The 14,079-nt window shown below is 38.5% G+C and overlaps 1 protein-coding gene across 2 annotated transcripts; it reads left to right on the forward strand.

Annotated features, from left to right (window-relative positions):
• Nucleotides 1–53: 53 nt before the first annotated feature.
• On the forward strand, nucleotides 54–7,091 carry ubb (ubiquitin B). Of its 2 annotated transcripts, XM_041801181.1 has the most exons (3): nucleotides 54–201; nucleotides 941–2,314; nucleotides 6,780–7,091. In XM_041801181.1, exons 2-3 carry the CDS (start codon nucleotides 949–951, stop codon nucleotides 7,019–7,021), a joined length of 1,608 nt encoding a protein of 535 aa, XP_041657115.1. In that variant the 5' UTR covers nucleotides 54–201; nucleotides 941–948; the 3' UTR covers nucleotides 7,022–7,091. The 2 variants fall into 2 exon arrangements, with proteins under 2 accessions (XP_041657115.1, XP_041657114.1); XM_041801180.1 differs by lacking the exons at nucleotides 54–201; nucleotides 941–2,314 and adding an exon at nucleotides 6,175–6,244.
• The last annotated feature ends 6,988 nt before the right edge of the window (nucleotides 7,092–14,079 follow it).

The raw sequence follows: 14,079 nt of genomic DNA on the forward strand, positions 1-14,079 counted from the left end.
AAAATTAAGCAGTATAGTGACAAAGAGCGACCAGAATCAAACAGAACTACTTTTAAATGCGGATGGACACTGAAGGATGACGTATGCAGAAGCCGGTATATAAAAGAGTGTTTGTCCGTGCCGCAGTATAGATCTTCAGCAGCAGCAGAGGAAGCAACGTACTAGAAGACAAATATTGAGCGTTAACTGCGTTTATTAAACGTGAGTATTCTGTTTTTTTCCGCGTAACACATTAATCTCAACTGTCAATCTCGTAGGTGTGTTTGATTAGACGTTTGGCAGCTTGTTTCACAAGTGCCATGATATCAAAGCTATCTTCAGAGAACTAAACGAGTGCTTACAGCATAAATACTGCTTAACTGTCGTCATATTTTCGACTTCATACAAGTGGCATGAATGTCGATAGTTGTACGTGTGTTTTACAGCTGTCAGTGTCGAACATTTGTTCCCTGTTTTTCGACTAGAACGGTATTTGATAGCTAGTGTTAGCTGTAGCAATGACTCGACATTTCCAGTATCGTCCATTAGCGGGTGACGTTAGCTGAACAAAAGGGAGGTCAATATGATCTCAAAATGGCGCTCTGTCTAGAATGGCTGCCTAGCTGTCTTCTTCGAACAATGATGTGTATTACAAACAAATAATTAATTCATATATGAATTATTTCACATTTCATTTGTAATTTTGCAGTTATGAAAGTCCATTGGACTGAAACATTCCATAATTATTTTTACTTATCCAGCTGTTCATGTAAAGGACTACTGTTTTAGCCTAAGAAGCGTAATGGCATGGAGTATAAACATTCTAAATTGATTATCTGTGAGTTAAGCAACAAGAAAATAATTTCAATTGTCAATCAAGAAAGTTAAATTTGTGTTAAGCTACTGATTTCTAGTATTTTGAGGGTTGTGAATAATATTTTTCTACTTTATTTCTCTATAGGTAAAAACATGCAGATTTTTGTGAAGACCCTCACTGGCAAGACCATCACCCTTGAGGTGGAGCCAAGTGACACAATTGAGAATGTGAAGGCAAAGATCCAGGACAAGGAAGGCATTCCCCCAGATCAGCAGAGGCTGATCTTTGCTGGCAAGCAGCTGGAAGATGGCCGCACCCTCTCTGACTACAACATCCAGAAGGAGTCAACCCTCCACCTTGTCCTGCGTCTGAGGGGTGGTATGCAGATCTTTGTGAAGACCCTCACTGGCAAGACCATCACCCTTGAGGTGGAGCCAAGTGACACCATCGAGAATGTCAAAGCCAAGATCCAGGACAAGGAAGGCATTCCCCCAGATCAGCAGAGGCTGATCTTTGCTGGCAAGCAGCTGGAAGATGGCCGCACCCTCTCTGACTACAACATTCAGAAGGAGTCAACCCTTCACCTTGTCCTGCGTCTGAGGGGTGGTATGCAGATCTTCGTGAAGACCCTCACTGGCAAGACCATCACCCTTGAGGTGGAGCCAAGTGACACCATTGAGAATGTGAAGGCCAAGATCCAGGACAAGGAAGGCATTCCCCCAGACCAGCAGAGGCTGATCTTTGCTGGCAAGCAGCTGGAAGATGGCCGCACCCTCTCCGACTACAACATCCAGAAAGAATCCACTCTTCACCTTGTCCTGCGCCTGAGAGGTGGTATGCAGATCTTTGTGAAGACCCTCACTGGCAAGACCATTACCCTTGAGGTGGAGCCAAGTGACACCATTGAAAATGTCAAGGCCAAGATCCAGGACAAGGAAGGCATTCCCCCAGATCAGCAGAGGCTGATCTTTGCTGGCAAGCAGCTGGAAGATGGCCGCACCCTCTCCGACTACAACATCCAGAAGGAGTCAACCCTCCACCTTGTCCTGCGTCTGAGAGGTGGTATGCAGATCTTTGTGAAGACCCTCACTGGCAAGACCATCACCCTTGAGGTGGAGCCAAGTGACACCATCGAGAATGTGAAGGCCAAGATCCAGGACAAGGAGGGCATTCCCCCTGACCAGCAGAGGCTGATCTTTGCTGGCAAGCAGCTGGAAGATGGCCGCACCCTCTCTGACTACAACATCCAGAAGGAGTCAACCCTCCACCTTGTCCTGCGTCTGAGAGGTGGTATGCAGATCTTTGTGAAGACCCTCACTGGCAAGACCATCACCCTTGAGGTGGAGCCAAGTGACACCATTGAGAACGTGAAGGCCAAGATCCAGGACAAGGAAGGCATTCCCCCAGATCAGCAGAGGCTGATCTTTGCTGGCAAGCAGCTGGAAGATGGCCGCACCCTCTCCGACTACAACATCCAGAAGGAGTCAACCCTCCACCTTGTCCTGCGTCTGAGGGGTGGCCAGTAAAGCCAACAATGATTCCATGTTCTTAACATTATTTCCTAAAGTTTACGTGCTATGTATGACATGTTCTACATGCCCTGTCAAAAAATGTTACACATGAAAAAGGTGTTAACCTTAACCTGACCAAAAGTTTGATGCACATCTCTTAATAAAGGTTTAAACTTCATTTTTTGTCCTTGTTTTCTTCCATCAATGGTAGATGTTTTCCATCTAAGGAATCTGAGTAAAAACAAATAATAGGGAAGGATTAAGAATTATCAGTAAGGCTAAAGGGCTTTCTTACCATCTTTACCTAATTTACTGTAGTGGTTTGGCCATAGTGCAATGTATGTGGCATATTTGAGGTTAGTTCTTAGAATAGACAACTATATAACTTGAATTTTTGAGACTGGAGAAAAGCAACACTAAAGTTGGTAGACTGAACAATTAAAAAAATAGCTTTAACTACTTTGATACATTTTGTTTTATCTGTGGAATGAGGGGAATGACTCTTTGTTTCAGATATCTAAAGTAATATGCCTAAGTATTGCTTTTTGATAACTAAACACTTTGTCTATGTGCTTTTTATTTTGGAATTGTAATTTTGTTTGCTTTTATTATAATCAAAAAGAAACAGAACAAAGCTGTGAATACGAAAGAAAACGGACATTGATAGGAATACAGAACATTTGATAAAATAATGTAGAAGCATCATTGATGCAATAACAAACTAGTGTTCTGCCAATATTCTGTCTTAATCAGTACGACTGGTTTAGATAACCAAAACTAAAACTAGAAGTGTTAATGTAGAAGCAGTGACCATAAAGGTTACGAGGGAATTCCAGGTCTTCTGTTTTAGAAACAGTGACGGTAACAGTAAAGGGATTTCCATTTTACATTTTATATAGTTTAGTAATACCTAAACTGTGTATTAAAAAATGCAGTTAGTGTGTAGATTTCATGATCAATATGAATTGGGATATATTTTTAACACTTAAGTGGATGATCCCTGTCCCACTGGTACCCCTGATCATGAGTCATGCAGTGGGTGGTCTGCAGTGCACTGCAGTGGTAAAGAGCATCTCTGTGAATAGGGATGTGGCGCCATCTATTGTCAAACTGTTAGATTGGATATTACAAATAAAAATGGATGAGGTGGTGTTAACTAAAAACTCCAAAAACTCAATTTCAGAATCAGCTCCATCAGTTGATTTCTGCACATAATTGCTAAAGTTATGTTGATTTATCCCCCTTCATTAAGGTTTAATGGGTCTTAGTAACGTAGATCATTTATTAATAATTAGGCCATTATTAATATTGAACATTGATTCATAAACTTTTTTACATATTCATGCAGTTCTTAATTGTATTATTTTACTGAATCTTATTAGAGTCCTTTGACATCCTACATAAGAATGCATATAGCTGATAAATTAAAACAAACTGTCTCATGCAGAAATAAAGCTTTTTTTGTCAGTTTCTTTGTAAGTGATTGAAAACATCCAATTTAGTACTGGATTACTGAGACAATCTAAAAGCTGGGGATTACCTCTATTTTAAAACTACCAGACTGAGTTTACCAATCTACCCTAAGATTTGGTACAAGTGATAGTAATTCTGCTTTTTGTTTTACTGTGTCTGGGACGGTTGGTTTGTCATCACTTTAACTGAGATGAGACAGGAGTAATTTATTTAATTTATTTATTCTTATTTAAAAAGCACAAACGGGCAGTTCAATTCTGTATAATCTTTTATGTACATGTTGACATTGTGTAGCTGGCTGTCAATAAAAGTGTCTGTGACATTTGGAATTTGGCCCACACTCCTGATCTATGGGTGTATATACATTATATTTAAACATGTAAATGTAATTTCCATGTATTTTTTATTACCAAAACAATTTTTAAGAATTGCTTCTGTACTCTTAAGGCAAAAATGGTGGAACAGTTAAAACACCAGTTATCAGTACATACATATTGTAGAATGCCTTATCTCCTGGAGCAAAATGTCTCCTTGTGTCGGTATTGTGTGAAATGTCAAGAAAATATTTTACAAAACACACAAAATCTAGACAACATTCACAATACCCCAACCTGGAGCCTAATATTTGAAAGTGCAATGGTTGTTTTACATAGAATGATGACTCTGAGAATTTAATTTAATCCAAAGCAGCCCATAAGTGGGGATAAAGGGGTGAGCTTTCTGGGGTTCTATGGAGATTAACCAAATCATGGTCCATTGTAAATTTAAGCTGTGATTAACTATATATATATATTTTTTTTTGTACCTGAAAAACCAGTCTTATCAAAGCAACTATTTTTTTTAATCTATTTAAGCCTTCTTCAGAATGTAAACCCTTTTCTTAAAACAGAATTAAAATAAGTCAAAAATCACAAAATTGGGTAAAATGAGGCAAATAATTTGTTTAGATTAGAAAAAGGGTTTGATAGTGACAAAAATTGGCAGAAAAAGTATTAAAATAAGATCAAAAAATAGGTTGAAGAAGAAAAACGGGTTGATAGTGCCAAAGTATGCTTAAAGTGTTTAAATTGATTTAAAGTGGCAAAAAAATATATTTACTGTGGCAAAAATGTATCAATAGTGGCATAAATCGGCTGAAAAGGTATTGAAATAGAAGATAGGATTAAAAAGTGGGAGAAAATTGACAGTAAAAAATGTACCGAAAGTGTTTAAATTGATTAAAAGTGGCAAAACTGTATCCAAAGTGGCAAAAATTCCTTGGTAGTGTCAAAAATCAGCAGGAAAGGTATTGAAATAGAATCAGAAAGTAGGAGAAAAATGGGTTAATAGTGCCAAAATGTGCATAAAGTGTTAAAAGTTGTTTAAAGTAGCAAACAAATAGGTGAGGCAAAAAGAAAGTCAGAAATGGGCAAAAGTGGGTTGACACTGGCTAAAACAGGCAGAAAAAGAGGTGGAGGGGGGTGTTAAAAAGAAGCCAAAGTTTGTTCAGAAAGACAAACAGGGGTGGGGACAAGTGATGGAAAGATGTTAAAATGTGGTTTTAAAAAAGGTAAAAAGAGGCAAAAAAAAATGGGTAAAAAAAATAGTGTGCAAAATTGCTGAGGCCTCATTAATGCTACTGGTTCAGCAAACTTGCACTGGTTCTAGCAATAAACCTCAACTGGGAAGGGCCCATTCTCATCGTTTTAAAGGGTCCCAGTCAGTTCTATGGTTAGGCCTGATTTCACTCAAGCCCTGATAATAAACATTTTTGCAAACAGATAAATTATACATTTGTAACAAAGAACAGCAGAAGTGTATTTATTCAATTATTTATTTATCTATTTATTTATTGTAAATTAAGGTCAGTTATAAGGAACTGTACAACTGGTACTGCTACAGTTGTTTAATAGCATCATATTACATTTACAAGCTTTAGTTTAACATAATTTTCCAAGACTGCAAAGAAAAATCTAAATAGAAAAATGCCACAAATGAATAATTCTTATTCCACTTGTTATGTTGATAGAATCACAATCATTATCCCTTTAGTTATGTTGCATACTGAACAATTTAAACGATTGCAGGTGCTCTATCAAGTATATTTGATACTTGTATCGCACAATAGTGAACTATCGAAGCACTCCACATTTCTCTTCAACTGTATGGAACTACCTCTTAGATCATTAACTGAATTTCCCAGGTTGCCTAGTTACAATAGATTAATCTTTGTGTATTTTTTTCTTGTTATTTCTCTGAAACTGTTTTAACTATGTTACAAAGAACTAATAACAGCTAAATCAAATCCAACCAAAAACAAGAAAATGTGAATGTTTAGCCTATTTCAAGTTTAAAATTGGAACTATTTTCATTCGCGGATGAACATCTGTCGATGACGTGTTTCCAGTGTAAATCATCTTGTTACCCTGGTAACCTTACAGTCAGAGGGAGACATCCCCGGGGGTCGTAAGTCAGAAAACAAACGGTAAGTGGCACATCGCATTGAAACTCCCCTCAGTGATAAACTTAGTCTAAATTATTGTTATTATACGCGGAATTGTTGCCTGACTTAGTTATTTCACCAGTTTAAGGCTTTCGAAGCTTTTAAAGACTCTGGCTTTTCCGGGTTTCAGAGGCTAGCTAACAGCTCCTAAACATTGACCTCAGCTAAGCTACCTGGAAATCTCAAAGAACATGTCATAAGTGTACCGAGTGATGAAGACAAATAAGGAATTACACTGTCATGGATGATCACATATACAAAACTGACAGTCGTAGAGTCTGATACATCATGCGAAAGGCAATATCTAAAACGTTAACATTGGTGATGACGTCAGCTCAACAAAAACAACAGAATATGTTAACATTGCACTGGGAGTAGAATCACTGGTTTTCTACCAGTACGTTCATGCCTACAGCAGATTTAAGAAACCTTTTTCCTTTATTTATGAGTTTTATTCACTCTAGAGAGCATTTTTTCATAAATTGTTGCAATTAACAAAATATATTCATTTCTACAGGTCCAAACATGCAGATCTTCGTGAAGACTCTCACTGGCAAGACCATCACCCTTGAGGTGGAGCCAAGTGACACCATTGAGAATGTCAAAGCCAAGATCCAGGACAAGGAAGGCATTCCCCCAGACCAGCAGAGGCTGATCTTTGCTGGCAAGCAGCTGGAAGATGGCCGCACCCTCTCCGACTACAACATCCAGAAGGAATCCACCCTCCACCTTGTCCTGCGTCTGAGGGGTGGACAATGAAATTTACTAAACCCGTTTTAATCTGAAATACTTGACAGCATAACTCAATAAAAACATGAGCGTAGAGAAAGTTTTATGCTGTTGTGTACTTTTTACATCTTTTCAAAGACGATAAATACTGAATGATGGGTTAAGACATTGCCTTGCAGAGTAAAGTTACAGTACACATTCAGATTAATACTACTATATGCTGGTTAAGATCCTGTTTCTTTTAAATACTTTAAAAAAGGGGTTGGTTTTTTTTCAATTCGTATGAATTCTTTGGGTTGATACTTAAAAATGTCACTAAGATTGCCCTGATTGATAGGACTATACAACATACCTATATAACATCACACAGACTTTTGTTAAGAACTTTCTGTCTTTAAAATCAATTCAAGGTCATACAGCTACAAGATACTAAACTGAATGCTCAGTAAATATTTCAACAGAATTCTTCACAATATAATTCCTGTTAAGATAATTAACTAAAGGCAAAGTGAGCATCCCTAATAGTTCATAGTTGTCCCAGGGGGGAGATCTGTACAATCAATTGCATTACTTGCCCGGGTAAAATCAGGGGCCATTGAACATGAATAGATAGAACAATTTCTGTGTTCTTCCAACAAAGTGTAATAGTTTCAACTTTTGATAAAACCCAGTTAAAAGGATGTCCTTGTGATTCAAGGGTCAATGTCTTGTCTTATCATCCCAGGTATAAACCTTATGACTTCACTTCAAAGGACTCTAAACTCAGGCAGGGATTATATCAAATGCAAAGTAGGCCATGAAAATATGGGACATGAAATAACCCTTGCAGTGTTATATTTGGCCAGAAGATGTCACTAGCCTCCCAGTTCTTCATCTCAAAGGTACTAACTTTATACAGTCTATGCCTGGTACCTGAAAAACATCTTTCCTGTTCCACTGCATCAAAATCCAGCTCTGTGGAGACAGTATAGGCTGAACACTTGTTCTGCTATCAAGAGCTTACAATAAATATTTTTCAGTATGACAGAAGATCATGCACCAAATCAGCTTGTTTGGTGGATTGAATTTCCATCTCAAAACAGCTGTTGAATTACTTGTTATATAAAAGTGTTCGTGGTAGTTATTCATCTTAAAATGGGGTGTCCAAGCTATGGCCTGGCGGCCAAATGCGGCCATTGGCCTATTTTTGATTGGCTCACAGCAAATTCTAAAACATAAATGAAGAATGGCCCACATTAGAACATCAAGCTCATGCTTGACTGTAGTGTATATTTTATCTATGTTTTCTTGTTGACAGAAGAGAATGTTTCTGTGTTACCTTGGGGGCTCATCCGGAAAAGTAACACAAAACTATACTCGTCTGTCAATATGAAAACAGAGAAAAAACATATAGTCTGTGAAGACAGTATGAATTTATTTGGATTAGTGTATGTTCTAGTTCAGCATGGGCTACTGTACTAATCCTGTGAACAAACATTTTGATGTAGCAATTTATTGATAAGCTTTTTTGCATGACTTAAACTGAGACAACAGTAAATTCTCATTCCGACCAGGGTGGAGCCAGAGGTAGCCAGGGCCAACCAGGGCTTCCCTGAAATCTGACTGACCTCCTTAGAAGCCTTGAAATGACTGGCTATTTGCCTTATCAGCCATTAACCAGCATATCGGATCACTAAGCATATCTTTAACAAAATTGGACTGAATTGTTTAGCTTTGATGTCATAAAGGTTAGGTATATGACAAGGGCCTCACCATCCTTAAAATGTTCTGTCTGTGGCCCTCACTGGAAAAAGTTTGAACACCCCTGATCTAAAACTATGCACATTTTTTATTTCAGATTCAAAAAGAACCAAGGGTTTAACCTAAGCAACAGTAAGAGCTTTTTCAGTATCACTCTGATATATTCTTCAGTGGAACCTTTCTGGTGCCCTCTCCTGTTGAAGGGCCCTCACAATGAGAGACATAATTTTCATTTCATATTTATCCTTTAATGTGTGTGTTTTTCAGAGTGCGACAGTGTGGCATGGCTGGTAGGAACAGTTTTGTTTCCCAACATTTCACCCTTAAAATGTTCAAGCCATCTCTGCTGGTCTGGTGAAAATGGGTGAGGAAAAAGTCACAGAAAACTGATTATACAATAATATGATGATACCACTAATTATATCAAACATAATTGGCTAATAAGACAATCTTTTGCAGTAATAATTAACTGTTCTGTGGAAGTTAAACAGAAATGAGAAAAGATGATTCAGCAAGGGAGTTTCCTGTGTCATTATAACGAGAATGGAAGGAATTATCACTACAACAGAAGACTTAACTGGGGTTTGATGGAAAAACAATAATGCAAATTGTAATATGACCATATAATTAGAATTTGCAAAGTTCTGGTAAGTTTGGTGAGAACAGCAAAGACAATAACAGGTCATTATATAAAGCCTTGTGACAGAGGAGTTATTTAAGTTTTTCAGATGCATGTGGTGTCTCTCTCCGATGGGGTGAGCACACAGGTAACATGCAGATTTCAGGATCCACCCACTGCTCACACACTGGCAAGTGTAATGAAAAGTGAGAGTTGCAGAAATCCACAGATAAAACAGGGGAACACACAATAGAGCTCATTGCATGGAAAGCTAAACAGTGCAGGGGAGAGGCAGACAGGAACCAGGAATGCTGAGGCAGAACTCGTGGCTAGGGACAGAGGGTTGATGTGATTTCCGGGATTACAACAAAGCTGGCTGGTTGGGAGGCAAATAGGGTCAGAAATAGAGTATCAGGCCAAATGATAGTGCCAGAAAGGCCTGCATGGAAATGTGAAGAACAATCTGGCAAAGAGTGAAAGAGTAAGAGAGTCTTAAATATTGATGTAATTGGAGAAGAAAGAGTGTTTTGTGCATGTAAGCAGCATTAGTTGTTTAGATGTGAGAAGCTGGCTGAGTGGAGCAGAGGTGAATCGGCAGGTAAAAAGAGCTGGACTTTGACACTTTCTTACTTTATAGGATAATTTCCAATATAAAAGTTTTTGTACAGGTCCTCAGGAGTTAAAATACATGGCACGTGTTAGAAAACAGTTGTGCAAAGTCTAATATAGGTAAAGGAGCTGCTTCCAATCAGGTAATTTATTTTAACATCAGTGATGTTGCAAGAGTAATTGCCATTTAAAAACAGATGCATGGTATATATTGAGGCCCCATGGAGAACAAAAGCCCTAGGCAACTAAAAAGCTTTGGTCTACATTATTTTTAATGTCTAGAGACTGTACTGACCATGTCTGAGTGGCCTTATGGGTAATGTATGCCCCAGGTTTGACAAGCAAGAACAATGTTTTAAAGTAGCCAAGAATAGAAATGTAATGCCATATGGTTCAATGGCCTTTTCAGGGTGTCCTACGGTTGGTGAAACAAGGATGCAGAAATTATTTGAAGGTGTACCAAAATTCAAAATATAATCAAGGGTTTAATTCCAGCTTCAATTCATGTGTGTGAGGCTTCATTTTAAGTAGGGGAAGCTACTTAGGATACTCGTTTCAGCTACCTTACAAGTGTGGATTAATGTCCAGAATACACAGTCATTAATAAATAGCTAAATCTTAAACTCGTGACATTTGTTTTCAGAAATTGTGCTCTTCTCCTCTCTTAGTTAATAGTTAATTTGCCCCTATGCACAGGAGGACAACAAGATTCAAATTGCACAATGCAATGAAAGTGCATAATCAGTTTTGACCCCACAGCCAGCATGGGAAACTTTTTATTTAGCAACATGACCTAGAATCAATGAATACTTGTCATAGTTTAATCTTTGTCTAATTACATGAAATACATATTGTATAATTTTCAAGTCATACTTATATTTTTACTTGCATACAACAGAATAATGTATGCTTTGTCATTCTAACAGAAAGCTGACAATGTAAAAGGTACTACATGGCCCAAAAGATTAACATTAGTAGAAAAAAAGCTGCAAATCAGCAGCCAAAAACCGACAAGCACATGCCAAAAATGTAGTGATAATAAATGAAGTGCTCCTGACCACTGGGGGGTACAAGAGAGAGAAAGAATTAGGCAGAATGGGCTCGGTAGACAATGCCAAGATAGTTGGACACACTGCTGTGAGACTGTAAACAAACTGTTTTTCTTTATTAGAGGTTATCTTATGTGTTTCACTGTTGAACCCTATATACATACACACCATACCAGTCAATTGATATAACTGATGAAAATGATATAATGGCAAAATTCCCCCACCTCCCTTGCAGTAGTGTTTTATAGTGTTTTATAGCATGGTTGTTTATGGTTTACAGCCCTGTGTGAACTGGGCTGAATGCCAGAGAGTGAACCTACCTTGTAACTAACAAAAATATTTTAAAATATTGGCTTCAGATGGACATCTGTACACACATGTGCCCTTGGACATCCATAGACATATGCACACTTCAACATACATAAAAACATGCACCATCTATTAGAACTGTCCTAACAAAACAATTATTAGTTCATTTAATCCAGATTGATCCTAAATGTGGAAATATGAGGTATATTTAGCAACGATAACCTAAGCTGAACAAGCAGCCAGTTGGCTGGAGAAGATATACAATTATTTGAATAACTGTCTAACTTTAAAGGAAATTTAACCTGAAATTAGCCATTCTGTAAGATATGTTACAATGGCTATTTCTTGAATGTAAAACTGATTACAAATGTAAGTCCATAAACTCTTAAAACTTATGAAAATAACACTAAGGAGAACCACTTTCACCAGCGTCCTCTCAATCTAGCAATCAACACCGGAAAAGTTAACCAGTGTTCAATAAAGTTTGCTTTAAGAAAGAAAAAGAAAGAGCCAAGATGTCCAAGTGCACATGCATTTAAGGATGTCTGATGTCTGCAACCAGGCCTTCTTCAATCGATGAGGGGAAAAGGGTGATAAAACCTTTAAGATTTTCTGACTTTTATCTGGTGAGGGTTGAGTCCCTCCACTTCACATGTAGCTCTCCCGCTGTCCATCAGCAAGTTTTACAAGCCTGTGCAGTGCTAAATGGCCTGACTGAGTAAAGATAGTCTGGCTGCAGACTGTACTTCTCTGATGGCTACTTTCACAGACCATTCATTTAAGACAGCATATCTCATAATATGAATACACACTAAAAGGTTCAGAATAAAATCAGATCAAACTTCCAGCTAAGATAAGGGTTTGGATATCAAAAATTAAAAGCAAAAAAACTGGACCTGCATAACCTGATTAATAAAACGTTTAATGAAGCCAAGTAAACGGTCTGCTTACAGGATAAAAGTTTGTCCTCTATGAAAACTTTCTAACACAGCAAGCTTTTGTAGCTCCATTAGCTGTGTAAGCTACGTAGATAAGGTAACTACAAAGCTAATGTTGCTATGAGCCAACCTGGCTATGTAGCTAATGTAGCTAAAGCTAAGCTCACAAAGCAGCTTTATAAAATAACGTAGCTATCTACGTAGTTCTGTTAGCTGTAGCTACATAGATAGCATAGATAGAAACCCACCTGTTCAGGATAGCCTATTCTCTGTAATTACTTTATCCCATTTTATACTGTGTTTAGATAGCCAGTAGCTATGGGTAGCATAGCTATGTGGGTAACTACATTTGCTAAAGCTCACGCTGCTAAAGTTAACTTAGCTACATTGGCATATTTAGTAACATTAATTAGGTTGCTAGCATAGCTGTGTTAGCTTTAGCCAAAGCCAACAAAGCTAAAGTAAGCCACCGTTCAGGTAACTTCTTCCAAAATAGGTCTATACAGAATTTAATCCCAGATCACACCTCTTTTAAATGGTGCCACATTTGTAAGGATCAAGCATTTGTGGGATGAGCAGCAGAGCTGAGTATGTGGGTTGTGCCCATGAAAAATGTGCCAAATCTTCTCTGCCACTGCCAAACAGCTGATTTTGCTGTTGCTATTGACTCTTGTTTGAGCTTCTGGTTCCCCCAGGTGCTGCTAATCAGGTGCCTAAATGGCAGCACCTGTGAGCATGGGCCCTACAGCAGTGGTCAATAGATGTCTGCTTCAAGAATCAGCATGCCATGTTTGACTGATCTGGATAGGGCCAGTCGGTTGGGCAACTTCAAGCTGGTGTTCTGCAAAACCAAGTTGCGGCATTGTTTGGAGTAAACCCTAGTACCATCTCCAAACTAAAGGCCAAGTTCCATATAACGGGGAATGTCAGAGACAGGCCGCGGAGTGGGCGTCCCAAGAAGACAACACCCCAAGAATACTGTTTTTTCACCCTGTCAGCAAGAACTCTATCCTCCAAGATGACAACACTCGCCCCCACGGAGCAGGGCTTATCAGAGACTAGCTCCAGAATTTGGGAGTGGAAAGGATGGAATGGCCTGCCAGCAGTCCTGACCTTAACCCCATTGAACACTTGTGGGATCAGCTTGGGCGTGCTGTTAGTGCCAGAGTGACCAACACAACCACGCTGGTTGACTTGCTGGTAGAAGAATGGGATGCCATCCCACAGCAGTGTGTGGCCAGGCTGGTGACCAGCATGAGGAGGAGGAGCCAGGCTGTTGTGGCTGTATATGGTTCTTCCACAAGCTACTGAGGCTCCTGTTTGTTAAATGAATAAATTGTTAAATTGCCAATATGTCTTGTTTCTTCAAACTTCAATGATCCAATCCACCAAACACCAAACAAGAGTCAATGACAGAATCAGCTGTTTAGCATTGGCAGAGAAGATTTGGCACATTTTTCATGGGCGCAACCCACATACTCAGGTCTGCTGCTCATCCCACAAATGCATGTTCATTTCAAATATGGCACCATTTAAAAGGGTAATAAACAGGCTTTCCAACGGTATAAAATTTACTGCCAAGAAGCATTGTTACAACAAAGAAATAATTTACCAAACACAAATTTCCTTACTTTTTGTTTTAAGTTTATATTGGCAACCCCTTTCACTCACCCACCCCTTGGTACGGCGCTGCTTGTAGACCATAATCATGTTTCCCTGAAGAAATATAATTTGATGATTACTTATTTATCAGATATGAAATACTATATCAATGCCCGCCAGAGAGATGCCATTATAAACTCGATATGATTTCACATTAGGTCA

This window comes from Cheilinus undulatus, linkage group 12, assembly GCF_018320785.1.
Source record: "Cheilinus undulatus linkage group 12, ASM1832078v1, whole genome shotgun sequence".
Lineage (NCBI taxonomy): Eukaryota > Metazoa > Chordata > Actinopteri > Labriformes > Labridae > Cheilinus > Cheilinus undulatus.

Coding starts and splice junctions, on each gene's coding strand:
- ubb (XM_041801181.1), top strand. CDS start 949: ATGCAGATTTTTGTGAAGACCCTCACTGGCAAGACCATCACCCTTGAG. Junction 2,315..6,779: donor TGTCCTGCGTCTGAGGGGTG/GCCAGTAAAGCC, acceptor TCATTTCTACAG/GTCCAAACATGCAGATCTTC.